This window comes from Pipistrellus hanaki (assembly GCF_964339955.1).
Source record: "Pipistrellus hanaki genome assembly, chromosome: 2".
Classification (NCBI taxonomy): Eukaryota; Metazoa; Chordata; class Mammalia; order Chiroptera; family Vespertilionidae; genus Pipistrellus; species Pipistrellus hanaki.
In genome coordinates, this window is record NC_140504.1 from 113204772 (window position 1) to 113231084 (window position 26313).

The 26313-nt window shown below is 40.8% G+C and overlaps 1 protein-coding gene across 3 annotated transcripts in view; it reads left to right on the forward strand.

The window, feature by feature from the left end:
• The window catches only part of RIPK1 (receptor interacting serine/threonine kinase 1), a 40831-nt gene extending 17082 nt beyond the window's left edge, over nt 1–23749 (forward strand). For all 3 annotated transcript variants that reach the window (XM_084873136.1, XM_084873138.1, XM_084873137.1), the window contains exons 7-11: nt 7593–7669; nt 15021–15111; nt 17093–17650; nt 18773–18919; nt 20646–23749. In XM_084873136.1, the coding sequence (XP_084729262.1) occupies nt 7593–7669; nt 15021–15111; nt 17093–17650; nt 18773–18919; nt 20646–20932 (1160 nt within the window). In that variant the 3' untranslated portion in view covers nt 20933–23749. The remainder of the gene's footprint in view (nt 1–7592; nt 7670–15020; nt 15112–17092; nt 17651–18772; nt 18920–20645) is intronic.
• Nucleotides 23750–26313: the final 2564 nt, after the last annotated feature.

The window sequence follows — 26313 nt, forward strand, 5'->3', positions numbered from 1 at the left end:
TCATTCATTGTTTTTTATTGTTGAGTACTGTTCCATGGTATGGATGTACCAAAGTTGGTTTATTCACTCCTTGAAGAACATCTAGTTTGTTCCCAGTTTGGGGCTATTAGGACTGAAGCTACTGTAAATATTCATGTTACTGGGTTTTCTGTGAATAGAAGTCTTCATTTCTCTGGAATAAATACCCCGCAGTGAAATAGCTAGGTTGGTGGTAGTTTTATGTTTAGTTGTTTGGTTGGTTTTAAGATACTGCCAAACTGTTTTATAGAGTAGTTCTACTATTTTATATATTCTATTTTATATATTCTCATCAGCAATGTGTGAGTGATCTAGTTTCTCTCCATCTTTGTCCACATTTACTAGTATTGTCATATTTTTATTTTAGTTTTTCTAGTAGGTGTGATGTAATATCTCATTGTGGTTTAAATTTGCATTTCTCAAAGTAGAACTAGTATCTCCCTCACACTATTCAAAAAAATTCAAGCAGTGGGAAGACTTTGAAGCTTTTATTTATGAGGCCAGCATTATCCTAATTCCAAAGCCAGATAAAGAAATTACAGAAAAAAAGAATATATATATATATATATATATATATATATATATATATATATATATGCCAATATCCCTGATGAACAGAATGCTAAAATCCTTAATAAAATATTAGCAAATTGGACCTAGGAATACACTAAAAAGATCATACACCATGATCAGGGATGCAAGGCTGGTACAATATTCGCAAGTCAATAAACATGAATACATCACATAAACAAATTAAAAGACAAAACCACATGACCATATCAATAGGTACAGAAAAAGCATTTGACAAAAATCCAACACCATTTATTTATTTATTTATTTACTTACTTACACACACTTATTTTTATTGATTTCAGAGAGGGAGAGAGAGATAGAAGCATCAATGATAAGAGAAAATCATTGATCAGCTGTCTCCTGCACACCCACTATTGGGGTTCAAGCCTGAAACCCGGGCATATGCCCTTGAACCCAGGACCTTTCAGTCCACAGGCCAACACACTGGGCTTAACCAGCTAGGACTCCAGCACCCTTTTTGATAACAACTCTCAGTAAAGGGGGAATAGAGTGATCATACATTAACATAATAAAAGCCATACAAGACTAAACTACAGCCAACATTGTACTAAATGGGCAAAAACTAAAAACGTTTCCCTTAAGAATAGGTATAAGATAAGGATGTCCGCTTTCACCACTCTTACTCAACACAGTCCTGGAAGTCCTAGCCACAGTGATCAGATAAGAAGAAGAAGAAGAAAAGGCATCCAAATTGGAAAGGAGAAAGTAAAACTCATTATTTGCAGATTACATGATAGTGTACATAGAAAACACTAAGACCATCAAAAAACTGCTAGTTTTAATAAATTAATTTGGCAAAGTAGAGGAATACAAATTAACATCTGGAAATCAGTGGCATTTTATAGACCCAAAATGAACTCTCAGGAAGAGAAACTAAAAAATAATCCCATTTACCATTGGGAGAAAAAAAAAAAAAAAAAGATACCCAGGAATAAACTTAACCAAGGAGGTAAAAACCTGTACTCAGAAAATTATAGGATATTGAAAAAGAAATAGAGGAAGATACAAACAAGTAGAAGCATATAGTGTGTTCATGGATTGAAAGAATTAACATAATTTAAATGTCCATACTATCCAGAGCAATCTACAGGTTCAACACAACCCCTAATCAACTGTCAATGGCATATTTCACAGGTCTAGAACAAATATTCCAAAAATATATATGGAACCAAAGAATATTTTGAATAGCCACAGTAACTTTGAGAAAGAAGAAGGAAGATGGAAGGATCACAATACCAGATTTCAAGTTATACTACAAAGCCATTGTAGTCAAAACAGCCTGGTACTGGTGTAAGAACAGACACATAAATCAATGGAATAGAACAGAGACCTCAGAAATCTACCCACGCCATTACACTCAATTAATATTTGACAAAAGAGGCAAGAACATACAATGGAGTAAACATACAATGGGAAAATTGAACAGATACTAGTACATGCAAAAAAATGAAACTAAATCGCCAACTTATACCATACACAAGAATAAACTCAAAATGGATAAAAGCCTTAAATGTAAGTTATAAAACCATAAAAATCCTAGAAGAAACCATAGGCAGTAAAATTTCAGATGTGTCAGCAGTATTTTTGCAGATACTTGGCCTAGGGCAGTGGTCAGCAAACTCATTAGTCAACAGAGCCAAATATCAAAATTTCTTTTGAGAGCCAAATTTTTTAAACTTAAACTTCTTCTAATGCCACTTCTTCAAAATAGACTCACCAAGGCCGTGGTATTTTGTGGAAGAGCCACACTCAAGGGGCCAAAGAGCTGCATGTGGCTCGTGAGCCGCAGTTTGCAGACCAGGGGCCTAGGGCAAGTGAAGCAAAGGAAAAAATAAACAAATGAGACCACATCAAAATAAAAAGATTTTGTACAGCAAAAGAAATCATCCTCAAAATTAAAAGGGAGCACAATGTTTGGGAAAACATATTTGCCAATGATACATGTGATAAGGGGTTAAATTAAAAAAACTCATACAATTCAACAAAATGAAATCAAACAGTCAAATTTAAAAATGGGCAAAACACCTGACTAGACACTTCTCCAAAGAGGGCACAGAGATGGCTAAGAAACATATAAAAAAATATTCAATGCCACTAATCATCAGAGATATTAAAATTAAAACTATTATGAGGTATCATTTCATACCTGCCAGAATGGCTACCATTAATAAATCAACACATATCAAGTGCTGGTGAGGATGTGGAAAAAGGAGAACTAACACTGCTGGTTGGAATGTAGACTGCTGCGACCATTGTGAAGCAATATTGAAATAATAATAAATGGGCCCTAGCCCATGTTTCTCAGTGGTTAGATTGTCAGTCCATGCACCAAATTGTCATGGGTTTCATTCCCAGGCAAGGGCAGGTTCAATCACTGGCCCCAGTCAATTAGTTGCATCTCACCTATTTCCCTCCTTCCCTCCTTCTCTTTCCCCCTCTGTACCCTCTTCTGTCCCTCCCTACTCCCTTTCCTTCCTCCTTTACATGCTTTCTAAAAATCAGTAGGAAGCCGGCTGGTGTAGCTTGGTGATTGAGCATCCACCTATGACACACATAGTTTGATTTCCTCCTGAGCTTGATTCCCAGTGGGAAGCATGTAGGAGGTTGCCAATCAGTGATTCTCTCTCATCACTGATGTTCCACTCCTCCTTCCTCTCCCTCTCCTCTCCCTCTCTGAAATTTTATATATATATATATATATATATATATATATATATATATATATACACACACACACACACACACACACACACACACACACACACAAGAGGCCTGGTGCATGAAATTTGTGCAGGGGGAAGTGTCTCTCAGCCCAGCCTGCATCCTCTCCAATCTGGGACCCCTCGAGGGATGTCCGACTGCCCATTTAGGCCCAATCCCGGTGGGATTGGGCCTAAATGGGCAGTAAGACTTCCCTCTCATAATCCAGGACTGCTGGCTTCCAACTGCTGACTTGTCTGCCTGCCTGATTGCCCCTAACTGCTTCTACCTCCCAGCCTGATCACCTCCTAAATACTACCCTGCCAGCCTGATTAACACCTCACTGCTCACCTGCTGGCCCGATTGCCCTAACTGCCCTCCCCTGCCAGCCTGGTCACCCCTAACTAACCTCCCCTGCAGGCCTGGTTTTCCCCAACTGCCCTTCCCTGCTGGCCTGGTCACCCCTAACTGCCCTCCCCTGCTGGCCTGATAACCCCTAACTATCCTCCCTTGCCAGCATGGTCACCCCTAACTGCCCTCCCCTGGTGGCCTAATCCCCCCCAATTGCCCTCCCCTGCAGGCCTGGTTCCCCTCAACTACCCTCACTGCAGGTCTGGTCCCTCCCAACTGCCCTCCTCTGCTGGCCCAGTCACCCCTAACTGCCCTCCCTGCTGGCTTGTTTGCCCCAACCACCCTCCCTTGCAGGTCTCATTCCTCCTAACTGCCCTTTCATACTGGCCATCTTGTGGCGGCCATCTTGTGTCCACATGGGAGTAGCCATCTTTGACTATATGGGGGCGGCCATCTCGTGTGTTGGAGTGATGGTCAATTTGCATATTACTCTTTTAGATTGGGCATCCTATCTAATAAAAGAGTAATATGCAAATTGACCATCACTCCATAACAAAAATGACAACGCCCATAGTCACAAATAGAGGGGCCCAGTCCTCTTAGCCGTGCCGGAGTCCCCAAGTCTGCCCAGCAGCGGCAGTCCTGGGTGTCTAGCTGGGAGGCGCCTGAACCCCATGCAGCGATCCCTGCCTAGTGGCAGCAGCCTGGGGTGTCTGCCTTGAGGCGTCAGTGCCCAGTGTGCTCCTGGCCAGCAGTGGTAGCCAGGACTGGGGTTTTAGGCCAGCAGGGCCGCGCACCAAAGCCATGCGATTCCCCGGCCGCAGCGGCAGCATGGGCTAGAATCTCAGGCCGGCAGGGCCTTGCAACCAAGCTGTAGGATCCCCTGGCCACAGTGGCAGCCAGGACTGGGGTCTCAGGCCAGCAGGGCTGCGCATCCCCACTGGGTAATCCCCCGACCGGCGGTGGCAGCCTGGGCTGGGGTCTCAACCTGGCCAGGGTGCGATCCCCTTTCAGTGCTGGCAGCCTGGTTATCAACCGTTGAGTCACACCAGCCAAGCAGATATGGAGGAATTTTAAATGTTTCTTTTTTAAAATATATATTTTATTGATTTTTTTACAGAGAGAAAGGGAAAGGGATAGAGAGCTGGAAACATCTATGAGAGAGAAACATTGATCAGCTGCCTCCTGCACACTCGCCACTGGATATGTGCCCCCACCAAGGTACATGGCCTTGACCAGAATCGAACTGGGACCCTTGAGTCTACGGGTCAATGCTCCATCCACTGAGCCAAACCAGTTAGGACTGTCCAATATGCTAAAAAACCCTATCTAATAAAGAGGGAATAATCAAGGGAGGGTATTTGGAGGTGACTGGGGTTTCAGGGGAGGGCAATTAGGGACAATCGGGCTGGCAGGGGAGTGGTTAAGGTGTAATCAGGTTGGCAGGCAGAAGCGGTTAGGGGTAGTCAGGAAGGCGGGCAGGCAAGTAGTTGGGAGCCAGCAGTCCTAGATTGTGAAAGGGATGTCCGACTGCCTGTTTAGGCCCGATCCCATTGATCGAGCCTAAACAGGCAGTCGGACATCCCCAAGGGGTCCCAGATTGGAGAGGGTGCAGGTTGGGCTGAGGGACACCCCCCTCCTGTGCACAAATTACAAATTTCATGCACTGGGCCTCTAGTTTTAAATAAAATAAAAATCAATGGAAAAAATATCCTCTGGTGAGGATTAACACACACACACACACACACACACACACACAATTAAAAATGGAACTGCTGTTTTATCCATCAATCCCACTTCTGGGACTATATCCTAACAATCCCGAAACATCGATCAGAAAGAATATATGCACCTCTATATTCATAGCAGCATTATTTACAACAGTCAAGATCTGGAAACAGTCCAAGTGCCTATCAGTGGTGATTGGTAAAAAATGCTGTGGTATATAATACTATGCAGCTATAGAAAAAAAAAAGGAAGAATAAGAAGAAGAATCTCTTACTCTTAGAGATAGCATTAAGGGATCTGGAGATTATTATGTTAAACTAAATAATATAAGCCAGTCAGAGAAAGACAGATATCACATGATCTTAATTATATGTGGAATCTAATGAACAGAATAAACTAACGAACAAAATACATCCAGAGACATGGAAGCATGGAACAGACTGCCAGATCTTACAGGGAACAGTGGGGTGTGGGGGGAAGAGGAAGATATTAATTAAAGAACTTATATGCATATATGCATAGCCCATGGACACAAACAATAGTGCAGTGAAGGCCTGGGATGGGGCAGGAGCCAGGAGGAGTGGGGCAAAGGGGACAGGAAATGGGATGCATCTGTAATACCCTCAACAATAAAAATGAAGTTTAAAATTTTTTTCTAATATCTGCCATCTCTCTGTTGGCTTCTATTGATTGTTGTGTTGTTGTTTTTTTCGTTTGTTTGTTTGTTTTTCAGCTCGAGATCTTCCTGGTTCTCAGTATGATGAGTGATTTTCCCAATAAAACTTTTGTTGGGCTTTTCTTTCTTAATGTGTTAGGAGATCTGAGTCTTCTTTAAGCTTCCAGTTATAGCTGGCTTTCTCTGGCATGTTGTTGTCTGTGGGATTGTTTTGCCACCTTGTTAGTACCAGGTTGAGGTGAGTCCAGATTCCCCACTTAGCCCTGTTGACATGTGAAGTAGAGGGGGCTCCTTGTTGACTGGTCAGGGGTGGAAGTTCCTGCAGCGTCCACATGGTCTCCATGGACACTGCATTGGAGGTGAAAGTACTAACTCCCCATTGTGCCTCCGTCTACACTTCCCCATCGGGACAGAGAAAGGGAATTTTGTTATTTCAAGGTGAGGTTGCAAATCCAGTCTGCCTTGTCGTCTACTGACCCCACAGGAGTGGAGGGGCTCCTTACCATCCAGCAGAAAGGAAAGTCCCAGCCTCCTATGTGGACCTCTCTGACATCATCCTTGTTGGAATGGTGAGCACCCTGTCTCATGAGGTTGGACATATCCACTCACACTCAGCCTTTGCTGGCAGGGATGGAGATGGAGCTACTGTTTTTCTGTGTATTTTGGTTCCAATGTGGAAATTGACTGAAGGTTTTCTGTCCTGCTAAGTTGCCCCTTAGCAATTTTATGCAGATAACAACTTGGCATTCTGGACCATTCCTCCTTCAAGACTAATGAAGTAAGAGAAACTATACACAGTAATATGAAAACAGCAGCACAATTTCTCTGGAATAGAATAGGAACTATTTTATTGATTGGGGTTTGGTTGGACTTTTGTTGTTGTTGGATTGCTAGCTTTTTCGGGTGTAAGTTTGGAATCTATGAGGCAAGAGGAAAACCCAGTGAACTCATTGTCATATCTTTTCTCAGACCCCAAAATCCCTATCTGGTCTGCCCTTGTCTCTCCTCTACTCAGAGTCTTCTTATATTTGTTCTATATATATGTCTAGGCATTTCCATTGTGCTTAGCAGGGAAATAAGAAAAAGTACATCCACTCCCTCATCCAGAGAGTGATAGTTGCTTTTTTCTTTCAAAGCCATCAGCTGTAACTCTTTATACCAAATCCTCATTTTGAGTATTCCATCCTATATAAATCTGATGCCACAGGGGCAGAAACAGAGTGCACCCATCCTGGTTTGTTTGAAGGTTAACTCACGGTGGATAGTGCTCTGAGCCGATAGCCAGAGAAACCACATGCTGTTAGGCAGGAGTTCTTGGTCTCCAGTGTCATACTGTCCCTTGTTCTGTCTCCCTAGTTATTAATCTTGTTAGTCTTTTCCTGAAAGTCAGTGATTTGGTATTTACATTTTATTTTACTGCTTTCCCACAGATAAGGTAAGTCATTCAAAGATAATAGATTACTAACATTTCAATTTTATTTTACAAAATATTTAAGAAATTTAAAGTACTGCTTTTCTTATCTAGGCATTGAAGAAAAATTTAGGCCTTTTTATTCACATAATTTAGAAGAAGGTGTAGAAGAGGACGTGAAGAATTTAAAGGTAAATAACAAAACGGATGCTAAAAATGTTAATATATCAGAGCATATATATTTTTAGTCATGAAAACCAAAGCAATATAATGTGTTTCTGAGATTGGAGGTAAGCTAGCTTGGTAGCCACATAAAACAAAATTATTAATTTTATGAAGATATCAACATGGCCTTCGCATTCTGGATCCATTCTGCCTTCGAGACCAATGAAATGAGAGAAACTGTACACAGCAATGTGAAAACAGAAGCACAATTTCTCTTGAATAGAATAGGAAGTACCCTATGTGGATCAGTCATTTGGAGGAAGTCTTTAAAGATAGAAAGCCAACAGAATTACATTTGCTGAAACGTGTAACAGAAAAGACAAAGCTAACCCAGAACACAATGCTGAAGAACCAAAGAAACAAGTCTTGAGTCAATATAGATAAGAAACAGCATGGCACCTAAGACATTGACAGAAAGATTACTTGGGGTCCACAGTTGTATCAGTCATACAAGTTGGCTCCTTCCTCTAATTGCCTTGTGCTGAGTGACAATGAGAGCAGCAGCTGCTTTGGGCTGAAGTGGTAAGTTTTGAAAGCCTGGAGTCAGAGAGAGATGTCAAAGACCAGTACCAACTAACCAACAAAGGGGAGCAGAGACCTGCCCTACATACACACTCAGGAAATGAGCTACTGTCATAGTCTTTCAGCAATATACTGCTGGAATCATGAAAACACTACAGTTAATAAAACAGGCAGACAAATAGCAATTTTAAAATACAAAAAAGGAAAAACACTTGAACAGGTAAGAATTGCCAGACTTTACACTTTAAAGGAGAGACATCTACTGCAAGCCAAGAATGCCATCAAAAGGGCATCATGAAAGATAGTCACCAAGGCAGAAAAGCATTAGCACAGTAATCATTAATAGTTCATATGATAAAAGTTTCAATTAATGAAGTTAATAATAATAGCTATAAATATGTACATGCTCATGAAAACATGGCCTCAAAGTATGGAAAGCAAAAATTGGCAAAACTCAAAGAAGAAATAGACAAATCCACAATCATTGTTGGGAGATCTTAATACAGATTTCCTTCTAATTTGTAGAACAAACAAAATTTGTCAATAAGGATATAGAAACTTTGAAGAACATAATTAACACATTTGACCTAATGAAAATATATAAAACAGTGTGCCGAATATAATAACTGCAGAATTCTTATCTTTAAAGGCTTTTCCTGAACATACAGAACCTTTTCACAAATTGACCTTGTACTGGAATATAAAACAAGTCTCAATCAGTTTGAAGGATTGTGATTATATAAAGAGTATTGCATTCTCTGACTGCATTTCAGTTATGCTAGAAATTAATCTGAGAAGATAATTAGAAAATTCCATTGGTTACACATTAACAGATAAATTTTTAAATACTACCCTTTGGGTAAAAAAAAAAAATGGAATTTAGAAAATATTTGGAGCTAACAAAATGCTACATATTAAAATGTACAGAATTTGCAAAGGAGTAATTAATAGTAAAATATAGTCATTGATTTATATATATATATATATATGAAAGTCTGAAAATGAATTAGCCAAGCATTCATTGAGAGAAGATAGCAAAACAAACATAGAGCAAATAGAAAGCAGTAAAAAGAGAAGAGCATAGATCTACAAAATGGAGGAGAAACCAAGATGGTGGCATAGGGAAGAGAAAAGCACACTGAGACTCAGAGGAACTGCAGAAGTAAAATGCAGAGATATGGAGGCATGTGCACAGAGAGGGCTGGCAACTGAGTACGCAGCTGGCTTTTTCATGCTCGAGGGAGATACAAGCTCCCGACGGCTCTGAACTCCAGTTCCAGGTGAGACTCTGGGGACCCAGACTAATAGCGGGAGAAACCGGACTGTCTAGCAGCAGGCAGAACTTGAGAGCAACTTTCTCTTAGAGGTCCTTGCAGCGATTACCAAGGGACATTGAGACTCAGGGGCCTCTTAGGGCTTATGGGAAGCCATTGCTGTTTGTTCCACCCTGAGACTCTGCCCTATCCAAGCTGAGCACAGAGGCTTTTGCATATATATGGCCTACTCCTTTGAAATCTAAACGTACCTATCAGACTGCAGCTAAGTCACAGAGACCCAGAACATCCAAAAGAAGGCCCAAGGCCTCACAGCAGCTTGCATTGGTTCACAGCTGGGCCTCATCTGAGCATCTCCAAAACGCAAATAAAGAAGAGGAATCTATAGATCTCTCTGTAGCTCCTGCTGGTTGGTTTCAGACAAAGGCTAAATCAGCACCTCCTTGGAGATCTAAGAGCCAGTGTACCCAGGGGTCAGAGTAGGACCATCCAGATTACAACTCCTCAGATCCATAAGGGACACACTCAGGGGGCAGACTCAGTGAGCATCAAAGCCCCACTGAGTCAAGTCTTATCTCATAAGAGTGTCTCCAGCACAAAAGTTCTCCCATCATAGACACAGCTACTCCTCACAGCCAATTGGCCTAGAGGTTAATTCCTCCCAGTGATACCAACAACAATCAAGGCTTAACTACAAGACTATGCACACAGCCCACAAAGGGGTGCACCAAGAACATTCACTTCAAGTAACTGGGAGGCTGAGCCACTGGGCCCTATAGTACACCTACCACACAAAGCCACTCTATCAACACAGGGAAGCAGCCAAAATGTGGAGACAAAGAAACAGGTCACAAATGAAAGAAATGGAGGAAAGCAAACGACTGGATATAGAGTTCAAAACCACTGTCATAAGGTTACTCAAGAAACCTCCGAGAAATTTCGTGAGACCCTCAAGGATATGAAAAAGGACCATCTAGAAATTAAGCATACACTGACTGAAATAAAGAATAATATATAGAGATCCAAGAGAGGACTAGAGGATCACAAGAATCAAGTCAAAGATTTGAAATACAAAGAAGCAAAAAGCCCAACCAGAAAAGCAAAAAGAAAAAATAATCCAAAAATATGAAGATAGTGTAAGGAGCCTCTGGGACAACTTCAAGCATACCAACATCTGAATTATGAGCAAGATATTGAAAATCTATTTGAAGAAATAATAACAGAAAACTTCCCCCAACAGGTGAAAGAAATAGACTTACAAGTACAGGAAGCACACAGAACCCCAAACAAAAAAATCCAAAGAGGACCATACCAAGCCACCTAATTAAAATTCCAAGAACAAAAGACAAAGAGAGAATATTAAAAGCAGCAAGAGAAAAAGAGTTAGTTACCTACATGGGATCACCCATACAATTGTCAGCTGATCTCTCAACAGAAACTATGCAAGCCAGGTTGGATTGGCAAGAAATATTCAAAGTGATGAATAGCAAGAATCTACAACCAAGATTACTCTACCAGCAAAGTTATCATTCAGAATTGAAGGTCAGATAAAGAGCTTCACAGATAAGAAAAAGCTGAAGGAGTTCATCACCGCCAAACCAGTATTATATAAATGCTGAAAGGTATTCTTGAAGAAGAGGAAGAAGTAAAAGGTCAAGATAAAAATTATGAACAACAAATACATATCTATCAACAGGTGAATCTAAAGATAAAGTGAATAAAAAATCTGATGAACAGAATAATCTGGTGAATATAATAGAATCAGGGGCATAGAAAGGGAGTGGACTGACAATCCTTGGGGGAAAATTGGTGTGGGGCGTACAGGAAGAGACTGGATGAAAATCATACACCTATGCATGAGGATAGTGTGGGGGGTGGGGTAAGGGCATAGGGTGGGATGGAACCGGGTGTGGGGGAGCTATGGCAGGGGGTGGGAGTGGGGAAGAGGAACAAATGTAATAATCTGAACAATAAAAAATTTTTTTAAATGTAAAATAAAAAAATTGTTAAACAGGTAAAAAAAAAAAAAGAGCACAAATTAGTGACAAAGAAAACAGCTAATAGAGAATCAAAAAATTTAAACACTGGTTCTTTGAAAAAGGTAATAAAATCAACTAGTTAAGACCAATCAGGGAAAATAGAAATAAGACTGAAGTAATGAGTAAAGAGGCATTACTGTAGCTCCTGTAAACATCAATGTGGTATTAAGAGGATATTTTGACCCACTTTTTGCTAATTTTAGAACTTAGATAAAATGAGAAAATTTCTAGAAATAAAGTATAACTTAGCAAAACAGACTCAAATATAGTTAAAAACCTGCTATTCCTATGACCATTAAAAAAGATAGAATCAGTGATGAAAAATTCTTCCCATAAAGAAAAGTCCACAACCAGATAGCTATGGAATCAAATACATCTGCAAATTTGATTTCTACCAAATATTCAATGAATATGTTATTTTAATCTTATAAGTTTGTCCAGACAATAGAGAAGAGAACTCTCCCAGACTCATTTTATGAGACTAGCATATCGTTTTTTCCCCAGACTTGAAAAAGAAGATTCAAGGAAGGAAGGAAAGAAAGGAAAATTACAGGCCAGTCACACTTAATATAGAAGCGATGGACCTGAATAAAATATGACCAATGAATCCATCAATGGACAATAAAAAAGATACATGGCCTCATTAATAGAGAAAAGCAGAATGAATTGATAATAATTTTTCATCACTAAGATCAACATTTTTAAAAGATTGGTAATACCAACTGTTGGTGAAAATGCAGAGTAAGAAGCCATCCCCTCGCACTATTTGTTAAAAGTGTGAATTGGTTGTTCTAGCCACTTTGGCTCAGTGGTTGGAGTGTCAGCACATGGACTGAAGGGCCACAGGTTCGATTCTGGGCAAGGGTGTGTACCTCCATTGCAGGCTCGATCCCCAGCTCCTGTCAGGGCATGTGCGAGTACCCAGGAGATGTGTCTTTCTCACATTGATGTCTGTCTCTCTCTCTCTCTCTCTCTCTCCATCCATTCCATTCCATTCTTTCTAAAAAAAAAAAAAAATCAATGGAAAAAATATCCTCGAGTAAGGATGAGCAACAACAACAAGAGTATGAATTGGTGAAGTTTATTGAAAATGAAGCATCTATCAAACTTCTAAAAGCACATAATTTTCGCAGAAATTCTACTCTTAATCTATCCTACTCACATGTATGCTCCAGGATTTAGGACTGGGAGTTCCTTGCACCTTAGTTTCTTAGAATAAAAAATTGGAAACAACCCAAATAATTCATAAGTAAATATACTAAATTATAATTCATTGAAACTACAAAATATATAACCACTTAATAGAGATAGAAACTAACATATAATGATATAGAAAGATCTTGAAGACTTGTTAGTGGAAAAAATGTCAAAATATACATAGAGTATGATCCTTTTGAGTATATTTGTGTGTATATGTACATATATGTGTACATATATATATATTTACAAATACATATGCAAATACCTAGAGAGATTAAAAGGATGAACAACCTGCTCTGAGTAAGGATTACCTCTAGGGAGTGAAAAAGAGTGTGGGTTGGAAGAAACAACTTTCAAGTGTTGTTCTGTGTGATTGTGTACAATTTGAGTCTTTTAAAAGGAATGTGTACTTATATATTTTGTGTATTAAAACATAACTAGCAAGAGAAAACAATCCTATATAATAAAACCCTAATAGACAAATTGACCAAATGGCAGAACAACCAGAATGACCAACTGCTATGACACACACTGACTACCAGGGGTAGATGCTCAACACAGGAGCTGCCCCCTGGTGGTTAGTATGCTCCCATAGAGGGAGCACCACTCAGCCAGAAGCCAGCTCATAGCTGGCAAGCACTGTGGTGGTGGCTGGAGCCTCTCCTGCCTCCACTGCATGCAGGCTGTAAGGAGCGAGAGGTTCCAGAGTGCACAAGTCCCTGACTGTAAGAGGTCTGACTGCCGGCTTCGGCCCGATTCCCAGGGGTGGATGTCCCCTGAGGGGTCCCGGACTGTGAGAGGGTGCAGGCTGGACTGAGGGATCCTTCCTTCCCCCCTAGTGCATGAATTTTGTGCACAGGGCCACTAGTTACTTTTATAAATTAAAATAACATAAAAATACTTATCTGGTTAAATAAAAAGCAATCTATAAAATACTACAAACTTTGTACATAATTAACACCCTCTAACAGTCTCCCTGAAATCACTCAATGAATTCAGTGAATATTTTTCACCACCTACCTATGTAGCTTGTAGTCTATTAGGAACAAAATTCAAGTATGACTAAGAAAAAAGACTTGAAGAAAATACCATAATGTTAATTTTTTTTCTTTGAGTGAAGGCACAATGTGTAACTTTCTTTTTAAATATAAATCCTTACATTTTCTATAATGAGTATTATTATTTTGTAGGAATAAATTTTTTTATTGTGGTAAGATACATAAGATTTGCCATCATAATAACCATTTTTTTCATAATAACCATTTTTAAGTCTACAGTGCAGAAGCATTAAATACATTCACAATGTTGTGCAACCATCAGCAGTTTCCATTTCCACATTTTCAAATCCCAAACAGAAACTGTACCCATTATACTCCACATTCTTTTATCTGCCCAGCTCCTGGTAACCTCTATTTTACTTTCTGTCTCTATGAATTGGCCTATTTTAGGTACCCCACTGATATGTGATCACATAATATTCGTGTTTTTGTATCTAGCATATTCACTTAGCACAGCGATTTTCAACCTGTGTATTGCAAGAATTTTTAAAATATGCAATTCCTGACTATTTAGTCAGGGACACTGATCTCTCTTTCCTTATATTGTGAAATAAAAAAATGACAACAGCCAGTACAACAGTAGCTGTCTGGCATGAATGAATCAAAATACCCTTTTTAAAAATCAGATCAGCAAAAAATGTAATATATTTTTGGGTGTGCCACAGAATTTGGTATTTATTTCATGTGTGCCATGAGATGAAAAAGTTTGAAAATTACTGGTCTATATGTCTTAGGCTATACCACTTGTTTTGATTACTCTAGCTTTGTAGAGATTTTTGAAATCAGAAAGTGTGAACCTTCCAACTTTGTTCCTCTTTTTTTAAAATATATTTTATTGATTTTTTACAGAGAGTAAGGGAGAGAGATAGAGAGCTAGAAACGTCGATGAGAGAGAAACATCGACCAGCTGTCTCTTGCACACCCCCTACTGGGGATGTGCCCGCAACCAACGTACATGCCCCTGACCGGAATCGAACCTGGGACCTTTCCGTCCGCAGACCGACGTTCTACCACTGAGCCAAACCGGTTTGGGCTGTTCCTCTTTTTTTTTTTTTTTTAAGATTGTTTTGACTATTTGGGAAAACCATTTATTCTTTTTAATATTTACTGCTTATAAGAGCTATGTAAAATTTCTACCTTCTGAAAGGATTAATTCTTCTTAAAATAATTTTCTAGAACTATTTTCTCTATTTACTAAAATATGTATTTTGCTCTGTGTTATAGAAAGAGTATCCTAGCGAAAATGAAGTTGTGAAGAGAATGCAGTCTCTCCAAATCGATTGTGTAGCAGAGCCTCCAAGCAGGTCAAATTCAGGTAACTTAGACTGTGGTTGAAAATGTATTTATCCACTATTTGTTTGCTCATACATGCACTTCACTCTCTAAAATATTATTCACAACCATATGAAAAACAGAAGAAGCTATATAATTTAATACCTGTCAGAAAGAAATTTATAATATACTAGAAGCCCGTTGCACGAAGAGATTCGTGCAATAGGTCTTCCTTCCCTTGGCTCCCAGCCTCAGTTTTCCTCCAGCATCCGGGATCCAGGCCTTCACTGCAGCTGGAGTTTGCTGCCTTTGCTGCAGATTCTGGCCAGAGTCTACAGTCTTTGTCTTCGCTGTGGCCAGAGTGCCGCTCCTGTAGATCCCTTTGCCCCTGCCCTCCCTCCCATAGCATGTGTCCTGCCTGGACACTCCATTCCTGGAGCAGCTGGGCAGCCGCCATTTTTCTCCTTCTAATTTGCATATTCCCTCTGATTGGCTGGTGGGTATAGCAAGTGATGGTTAATTTGCATGTTTCTCTTTTATTAGTGTAGATTCAGAGCCAAGATACATATATTTGAAATATTAAGTAACATTGAGTTCATCAAAATCATAAACTATCCTGAACATGAGTCCTAAAATATCTGATAGGGAGAAAGTGATGGCTTGGGAAAAAGGAGACATGTAGGAGCCAAGTCCTTGAGAAGGTAAGAGATGACTGGACCCAGAGTACAGAGAGGTTGGTGTTAGAGTCAAGCAGGGGTACTTTTTCCTTAAACAAAAGGGAAGGCAGACTAGAAGAGTTTGAAGCCATTTGTTATATATCTGTTCTAGGGCACTTAACTTCTTAAACCTCATCCATCAAATCATGATAATTACTCCTACTCTGATAGGGCTTTTAAAGAACGAAAGGATCCATGGAAAACAGCACAGAGCAGCTGCTCTTTTTTGTTGCTGTTAATCCTCACACGAGGATATTTTTCCATTAATTTTTAATCAGTTAACTGCCATGCATCCAAAACAGAAACAATCCCCACACACCACAATATTTTAAATTTAATTTAAAAAATCACTTTGCAATGAATATTATAAAAATAAATATGTTACTCACAATTTGGGTGTTCTTAAATATTTTCAGCTGAAAGTTCTCATGAAAAATAATTTTAAAATTGATCAGGGCTGCCACTTAGGGAAAACATTTTATTTTTATTTTTTATAGACACACATGGCATGTGGGGAAGGTCCACAGCTTGCATCTACAGACATTTATGGCGTACAATGGATTAGAGTGGAAGGGAGGGAAGGAGGAAGAGAGAGAGAGGGAACATGGATGTGAGAGACACATTGATTAGTTGTCTCTCACACATGCCCCAACCAGGACTTTAGATCAAACCTGCAGCCAGGTATGTGCTCTTGACCAGGACTAGAATCCACGACCCTTCAGTGCATGGGCCAGTACTCTAACCAGGGCCAGAGCTGTTGCTCTTATTTTCCATCCCTGGATCACACCAAGGAGACAGCCAGCTCACTGCTTGCACAAGTCCTTTTCTTTCTTGGTCATTCCTGCCACACACACCTTATTGCTTATTATAACGTCCCTAGTGCTCTCTCACTGCCAGGCAGAGGCTCCTACTCATTCCATATAAAGAAGAGGGCCAGCCTTAGCTGGTTTGGCTCAGTGGATAGAGCATCGGCCTGTGGACTGAAGGGTCCAGGGTTCGATTCTGATAAGGTCATGAACCTTCGTTACAAGCTTGATCCCTGGCCCTGGTTGGGGTGCATCAGGAGGTAACCAATAGATGCATCTTTCTCTGTATCTCCCTCTCCCTTCCACTCTCTCTAAAAAGAAATCAATAGGAAACTATCCTTTGGTGAGGATTAACAAAAAAAGAAATAAAAGAATTTACTTATTATTAGTGTTTTCAGTATTTTACTCTGAGGACAGATTCATTATGGGGCTCAGGTTTAATTTTACTGTTTAATGTTTCATGAAACTCTCTCCAATGTTGAACATTTCTTCTTAACCACAGAACAGCCCGGTTCACTGCACAGTTCACAGGGACTCAGGATGGGTCCTGTGGAGGAATCCTGGTTTGCTCCCTCCCCAGACTACCAGCCGGAGGAGAATGAGTGCAGCCTGCAGAACAAACTCCAGGAGGAAGCCAACTACCATCTTTTTGGCAGCCGCATGGACAAGCAAACAAAACAGCAACCCAGACAGGGTGTGGCTTACAACAGAGAGGAGGAAAGGAGGCGAAGGGTCTCCCATGACCCTTTTGCACAGCCAAGACCTTATGAGACTGTTCAAAACCCAGGGATGAGAGGCTTTGCTTCTTCCAACACAGCCAGTCCTGGGAATGCAGTACACCAACCAGCTGGGTTGACTTGCCAATCCCAAGGACTCCCCTGGACTCCATATACTCCATATCATTTTATAGCAAGACCATTGGGCGCGGGAACAGTAGAATCTAGAATTTGGTCTGGGCCAGATGCAAACCAGATACCAGACCTGCATAAAACTCCAGTGCCTGAGACCAACCTGCTGGGAAACACTCCCACCATTCCATTCATCTCCCTGACGTCAAGAGGTAAAGAGGCCTTTCAGTCCAATAAAACAGCCATTAACTCTGTTGTAGACTATAAGGTAACACAGGGCAAATTGTTCATTCTTCAGCTGCCAGATGCAGCTTACACCTTGAAATAGTCTCCATCTAACCACGTGGTCTGGGTAGTTCAGTTTGGGTAGGATTCAGTGCAGCTGCCTACACGGGCTGGTTTATAGGTTTTGTAACTTCCACTCTAGCCTGAATCATCACAATGGTACCCTTATACCCCATCTCTGGTGCAAGCAAAGGGACCTGCTTCTATTCTTTACTTGCTTGCTATTTTCTGAAGATAAGAAATAAGACTTAGATTTTTTATTTCTAATCTCATATAGGCCAAAGGCTACCATTTGTGATGAAAATCACATTGTCACCATCATCCATTTCCAGAACTCTTTTCCTCTTCCTGAACTGAGACTCTATACTCATCACACAACAAATCCCCATTTTCCTTTCTCCTCCCAGCCCCTGGCAACCAGCCTTCTACTTCCTATGTTTATGAATTTAATTACTGTAGGTACCTCATGTAACTGAAATCAATCGTACAGTATTTATTTTCAGTTAGTATAATGTTCTAAAGGTTCATTCATGTTGTAATGTGTGTCAGAATTTCCTTCATTTTTAAGGCCAAATAATATCCCATTGTATGTATACACCATGTTTTGTGTATCCATTCATCTATTGATGGACACTGAGTGGCTTTCACTTTTTGGCTATTGTGAAAAAAGCTGCATAGGGACTCTGCTTTCAATACTTTGGAGTATATACTCAGAAAAGGAATTGTTGGAACATAGGGTAATTCTATTTTTAATTTTTGGAAGAACTGCCATACTGTTACCACAGAGGCTGTACCATTTTGTATTCCCACATTAGCACGCAAGAGTTCCAATTTCTCTACATCCTTGTCAACACTTGTTATTTTCTGTTTTTGATAGTAGCCATTCTAATGGGTGTGGTTCAGCCACATTTTAAAAAGGAAAGTCTTACAAGGTGGCATAGAATAAATAGTTTAACTTAACATTTAAGTGTAGCCCTGCTCTTTACAGTGTTTCATTTTTCACTTTACCTTTGATTTAGGTGCGCTTACCTGTGTGCTTCTCTCTTCAGATGAGACTGCAAAATATGCTATATACAACAGTGCTGGCGTTCAGATTGGAGACAATAATCGTATGGAGGTTGGAGTGAACTTGCCATTACTGGATAGCACATATGTGAACTGGGAAGAGCCAGCTTCTAAGTACCAATATATCTTTGGTAAGATGCTCTTTAAGGACCCATTGTCTAGAAACCTTGAACTTTCTTGCTCCCTCCCCAGACTACCTACTTGTTGAGAGGGTTGAGGTGGAATCCTAAAGTGTATCTGGTTATTCTTTCTGAAAGTTGTCCCATTTCCTCTGTAAAATATCAGTGTAATTTCCATATAATGTCTTATAATTTATATATGTATAGTATGGGAGAAATTACTACAATAGCTAATTCATGGATTGTTGTGAAAATTAAATGAGTCAAGATGTAAAAAGAGCTTAGAACACTGCCTGGCACATAGTAAGATCTACAGAAGGATCAGGTTATGATAATCATCAACATCATTATCCAGACCTAGGACAGAGCTCTTTCAGGACTTCATCAGAAGGAATTGTGTAAACAATAGGAGACTGTGCTCTTAACAGCACCTCTGTAATAAAAATGAGGACTTTCTCTTGTAGCGTCCTACTATGCAGGCTTATAACATTAATCCCAAAACACAACCTGGAGAAAGCAGTCATTAGGCCTAAACAATGTGATGTAAGAACCCAGCTTTCTGATTAACCCTAGGGTTGGCACATTTTTTTTTTTTCTATTAAGGTCTAGATAGTAAATGTTTTAGGCTTCATTGGCCTTGAGGTCTCTGTTGCAACTACTCAATTTACACTGCAGGGCAGTAGCAGCCACAGACAATACGTGTGTGGATGGCTGTGTTCCAGTAAACCAGTGTTTACAGAAGTAGGCCACAGGCCAGCATTGGGCCACAGGCTGCCAATTCCTGGTCTAGGTAGTTTTTAAAATACCTAGAGCATAGGTTCCTAAATTTGGGAAGACAAGGGTGTCTTTAAGAATCTGATGAAACCCAGGGTTCCCTCTTGCAGAGAGGTAGTGACGAAATTTGTCAAATATCTTGGGAGGTTTGGGGATTGCTGATGTCCAGTGGTGGTGATAACAGCTGCATTATGGGGAGCTGAGGAAATAATGGGAGTTAAGGGGCAAAAATAAGATGTCTTTTTCTTTATATTCAGCTTTCTGAGGTAGAATGAGGATAAAGAGGTATGGTTTGTTTGTGGTGATTATTTCCTATGTCTGTTTCCTTTTGTCATTTTTGTGAAGGCCTAAAGGCAGGAACCAGTAGAAAGAGGGAGGTTATGGCTATTGGAGAAGAGAGGACAACATTTGAGGCAGGGAGGGAGGAGTCCAGAAATAGACCTTGAAGAATATACATGCCTCATCCCTTAAAAGACAGGGGAGGCATTGTCTTTGAGTAGGTGTTTTGCACTTGATAGTCTCGGTTTCCTTGATTAAATAAGAAGAAAGAGAACTGTTGGGGCTCAGGAGTTGAGTGACCTTAACTCTGGCTATATGTAAGTGGAAAATACCCAGAAGGAAATAAATGGTGTTTTCTCATTTACATCAGGAAGATCTGGTATAAACAGGGTCACTGGTTAAGGTTGTCTAAAGCAGCCTAACAGTCAGGCAAGGGTTTTAATCCCAAAGCCATCAGCTGCAGCTCAGAGATGCATCTGCTAGGAGGAAGAAGTTCCTTATTTTAATTCACAAAAACTCCCCTAATGGGCTCGCAGACATGTAAAGTATCACTGGAGTCAACAGCTGTATAACGAAGAAGTTATCTTTCCACTGGACTCCAGGTGCTCTTCACTTTATACAGGTTTTTGAAGCTAGAATGTTCAAATGGGTTTCAGTTTGATGCCTTCTCCTTTCTTTTTGGCAGATAATACCACTAGTCTGACTGATACACACCTGGACCCAGTCAGGGACAATCTGGGAAGGACCTGGAAAAATTGTGCCCGTAAACTGGGCTTCACCGAATCTCAGATTGATGAAATTGACCACGACTATGAGAGAGATGGATTAAAAGAGAAGGTTTACCAGATGCTCCAGAAGTGGCTGATGAGGGAAGGCAGTAAGGGGGCCACCGTGGGAAAGCTGGCCCGGGCGCTCTACCATTGCTCACGCATAGACCTTCTGAACTTTTTGGGGTCTATCAGCCAGAACTAACTAGAGAAGCAGCTTTGGAAGCATGAAGTCATCTCCTCACATAGTGAATGAGCCACTGAGAGTGGGCTGCCTCACCGATCTGGGTTCTGTGTCTACACAAAAATCATTTCCTGCATTTAATAACTGGAAATGGAAAAGAAACCTACAGCAAACAACACGCTAAACTGAATGCTTGAGCCTTGATGAAAAAAGAGCCTTGCCCTGGCTGGTTTGGCTCGGCCTGCAGACTGAAGCCTCCCAGTTTGATTCCAGTCAGGTGGCATATACCTTGGTTGCAAGATCCTCCCCTGCCCAGGCCCTGGTCAGGGTGCGAGCAGGAGGTAACCAATCTATGTGTTTCTCTCACATTGGTATTTCTCTCGGTCTTTCACTCCTCTAAAAATCAATGCAAAAGTATCCTCAGGTGAAGATTTAAAAAAGAAAAGAAAAAAGAAGTCTGATGAGTTTTGAAAGGGAAAGCAAAAATATTTTAGGAGGACCATTTTCTTTCACTTTATCCCATAACCGCCAATTATGCTAAAAAAATTTGAAGGATGTAAACTAAACCAACTTTCTTATTTTTTGCTCTTTTCTCCACATAGGCTCCTATTATAAAGTACAGAAAAAAAATGTAACTTTTTTTGTATCACTACCACAGTTCATTCCAGTTATAGGGTCTGTTAACATCAGTATCAAATGTTGTATCAGTCACTACAAGCTTCAAGAATTGCATGCAATATCCACACCGTAAATTAACTGAAGGGACTTTAAGTTGTACTAAAAAGGGGGAAATATAGATCATGACAATTTCCCAGGCAGTTGTTGCAAGAAATTTCTATGAATTATGACAACTACAAAAATTCTTGATTAAGTTTTTAAGTTCTTTCTTAGCATCCTGGCACTTTAGGTACTTTCCCAACCTGTATGCCCTGAGGAGGCAGCAGGCTCTCACGGGAGCCTCAGGACTGATCACTGTTCAATAGCTCCCGAGTTTATCCTGGTTCAGTGTGGTCAGTCTGGCTGTCGGGACAGATTCTAGTGTCTGGTGAGGGTATATATGTATTGTTGATTCTGATTCTAAATCCCAGCAGTTACACACACACACACACACACACACACGGGAGAATGGGAGAAAAAGCAGAATTTCTTCATCCCAGTACCACTGGCATCTTGTCCGGATCACTCTGCTGTAGGGGACTGTCCTGTACATTGTACGAGGTTTGGGAACAACCCTGGCCTCCACCCACTAGATGCTAATAGCCCTGTTCTCCCCCTCCTCACTTCCTCAGTTGTGTCACAGATGTCTCTGGACAGTGTCAGGTGTTCCCTGGAAGGCAAATCACTCCTGTTGAGAAGAGCCTGTGATAAAGTTGTGAACCTCTGTTTTCTCACACACATTTGCAGGCTTGCTATTTAGTTGCTGCACAGCATTGATCAAAAGACCGAAAGGAAAGTGAGGGGAAAGGGTCCCAGGCTTTGCTAGTGGGGCTGGGTGAGTTCTTTCCCTGTACCTCTATTTTAACAGTGTTGTAAAATCTTTAGCTTCCAAGGTGATTGAATGATTATTGATAAGAGCAAAAGTGGAAAGTATTTTAATTGACTTTTTAAAAATAAAATTTTGTACATTAAATGTAATCCATTGAAATGATGTGTGTTTGTATAAATGACAGTTTACGGTTCTCCACTGGGATTTGACCATTTTGTTCCGATACAAAATCCTCTTTCACTACCTGTTATTGGCAGAAGAGAGAAAGCTGATGGTAAAAAGAGCATTTTGTCTCGGGATGAAAGCTAGCACTGCCATCCCTCAGACATGGCACAGAGGCTGTTCCTTCCGCCCCACTCTCTCAAACCTGGGCTGAAAAGAGTCTACGGTAATTGGTTTCGGAGGAGTTTGGTAGGAGGCCCAAGCACTGCAAAAACAGCAGTCCTGAGCGGAAACCAGGTGAGATGACAGACTACAAAATGAGAAAGAAAGTGTCCATGATTGGTTCCAAAAAGATATTTAGACCCTAAATAAGACCCACTTCCAGCTCAGTCTTGCTTGGCAGATTGACCACTTGTTGCTATGGTCATAATCTTTGCTTTGAGTCCAGAATATGAAGTTAGGTTTTCAAAAATAAGAAAAATTATTTCTTACAAAATGTTTTAAGTAGTATTTTGCTGAACATTTTAATGTGTGTTATTTATAGGGAACAGTTTTTCTAATTATCCTATCTAATAAAAGAGTAATATGCAAATGAACCATCACTCCACTACACCCACAAGCCACACCCATCAGTCAATCAGAGCGAGCATGCAAATTAACCCCAACCAAGAGGGCTGCAGCCACAGAGAGCAGGAAGGTGGCTTGGGTTTTCCTGGTGATGGAGGAAGCCAAGCTTTCCTCACACCCTGGCCTGCCCAGGCCTCTGCTTAAGGCTACAAAGTTTCAATTATAAAAGTTAAATAAATTCCAACAGAACTGGAGGCAGCCACTGAGTTGGAAGAGCAGGAGGCTAGGGTTGTTCCGGGCCAAGCTCTGTAGCCCTGGCTGGCTCAGGCTTTCACTCCAGGCTACAAAGTTTCAATTATAGAAGATACATAAATACCAACAAAGGCTGCCGCCAGGGAGCAAGCAGGAGACTTGGCTCTGCTCCAGGCAACAAAGTTTCAATTGTAGGAGATAGATAAATCCCAGATACCAGGGCCTCTGCTTGAGTAACCAGGGCCAGCCTGCAAACCACCACAGGCTCTTCGCCCAGGCCACCCCACGCCCCAAGGGAATCCACACCCTGATCCAGGACACCCTTCAGGGAAAACCAGCTGGCCCCCACCCATGCACCAGGCCTCTATCCTATCTAATAAAAGAGTAATATGCAAATTGACCATCACTCCAACACACAAGATGGCTGCCCCCATGTGGTCAAAGATCCTGCCCCCATGTGGACACAAGATGGCCAGCAGGGGAGGGCAGTTAGGAGGGACCAGGCCTACAAGGGAGGGCAGTTGGGGGCAATCAACCCTGCAGAGTAGGGCAGTTGGGGTGACCAGGCTGGCAGAGGAGGGAAGTTGGAGGCAAATAGGCTGGCAGGGGAGCAATTAGACATCAATCAGGCTGGCAGGGGTGTGGTTAGGAGGTGATCAGGCTGGCAGGCAGAAGCAGTTAGGGGCAATCAGGAAGGCAGGTAGGTGAGCAGTTGAGAGCCAGCAGTCCTGGATTGTGAGCGGGATGTATGATTGCCCATTTAGACCTGACCCCATCCCTCAAAAGGTCCCAGATTTTAGAGGGTGCAGGCTGGGCTTAGGTACACTCCTCTCCCCCTTCCCCCAGTCCTCTAGTTTACCTAATAAAAGAGTAGCATGCTAATTGACCATACCTTCATGACTCCCACCAGCCAATCAGGAGTGAGTATGCAAAATAACCCAACAGATTAATTTGCATACATAGGCACCCAGTGGCCTGGGGTGTTCCACACCACCTCAGCTGCTCTGAGCCTCTGGGCAGCATAGGAAGGCGGAAAGGTGACTCACACCAGAGCGAAGGTGATACCAGCAGCCAGGGAAAGGAATGCCCTTTCTTGCATGAATCTTTGTGCATCAGGCTTCTAATACTAATATAAATAAAAATAGGTGTTTAGTCCTGGCCAGTTAAGTGGTTAGAGCATCAACCTGTGGACCAAAGGGTCATGGGTTCAATTCCCAGTCAAGGGCACATACCCGGGTTGCTGGTTTGATCCCTAGTCCCAGTAGGGTGCATGTAGGAGGCAACTAATTGATGTGTCTATCTCATGTCAACGTTTCTCTCTCCATCTCCCTACCCTCCTTCCCTTCCACTCTCTCTAGAAATTATTGGAAAAAATATCCTTGGGTGAGGATTTAAAAAATAAAAAGGTGTTTATAAGATGATTGCAGAGCCTTCTATCGCAAAACTGATCACAATAGTGATGCTATTGCAGTGAATTCTATAATATGTAATAATTCACATGCAGGATTCTATAATTGAAGAGACAAATCCCGCTCTGTCACTGTTTAGTTAAACATCTGGGGCCTGCTTCCTAATCTCTCTTAGCCTTAGTTTCCTCATCTATACATAGAGAGAGCAAAGTGTATAAGATTGGTGTGAAGAATAAAATAAGATAATGCATCATAAAGTGCCTGGTACAGAAACATAGTTATTTTTAAACTATACTATAATTTTAAACTACACTATAAAGGACTAGTTCTCAAATGTGTACTTTAAATTGTGACCCCAATAATCTAAAATGTCACAGTGCTGCCATTTTGCTTACAAGTAGGATAACTGGTGCTAATTACAGACAATTATTTTTAATCCTCATCATCTCTGACAAGAAACCCAATAAACATTTCAGGAAAAAATAAAATGTTGGCCCTACCAAAGATTTGTGAAATTCAAATGACAGCATCCAGCTGAAATATATGTTTTCTTTATATTTGGGAAATTTAATGGGGTAGAGTTATGTTGAAAGTAGAATATAAATATTTTTGCATCTTCCATATTAAGCCCAACGTGCCTTTACTGATCAAGAAATTCTAATGGGCTAGTGAGGAACACATAACTTTCCATAGCTATAACAGTTAGAAGCACGGTGGGTTTCTTGGAGAAGAAATAATATATGCAGGGGAGCTGTAGTCATCTTGAATAATTCAAGCCAAGACTAAACAGCCATGAATCTGCCAGTCATTTCCAGTTAAGTAAGGCATAATGGTAGAAGAAAATGGGTGTTGTTTTCCTCCACTGAATCTCCAGATGTTAATAACCTTTATAATGCTTGAGTTATATGGTCATGAAGAAAAAAATAATAATGTGGCAAAATACTCATGACATAAATTTACCATCTTAACCATTTTCAAGTGTACAACTCAATGGCATAAAGTACACTGACATTGTGCTAATATCACCACCATCCTTCTCCATAACTCTTTCATTTAGCAAAACTTAAAGTCTGTCCCTATTAATCTACCTAACCCTCTGCCCCGGTCCCTGACAACCACCATTCTACTTTCTATCTCTATGAATTTGTCTGCTTTGGAGACCTATATGTAAGTGGAAGCATCCAGTATTTGTCATTTTATGACTGGCTTATTCCACTGAGCACCATGGCCTCAAGGTTCATCCATGTTGTTAGCAGGTGTCAGAATTCACCTTTTAAGACGAAACAATATTCCATTATATTCATACACATTGTATTTAATACCTTCATTCATTGATAGACACAGTTGGGTTACTTCCATTTTTCAGCTATTGTGAATAATGCTGCTATGAACTGGATGTATAAATATTAACTTGAGACCCTGATTTTTATTCTTTGGGGTATATACCTGTGAAAGAAAAGAGCCACATGCTCACCTGACAAGCTCAGGGAAGGCCTGCGTGGCAGTCTTGCAAACCCAGAGACCTA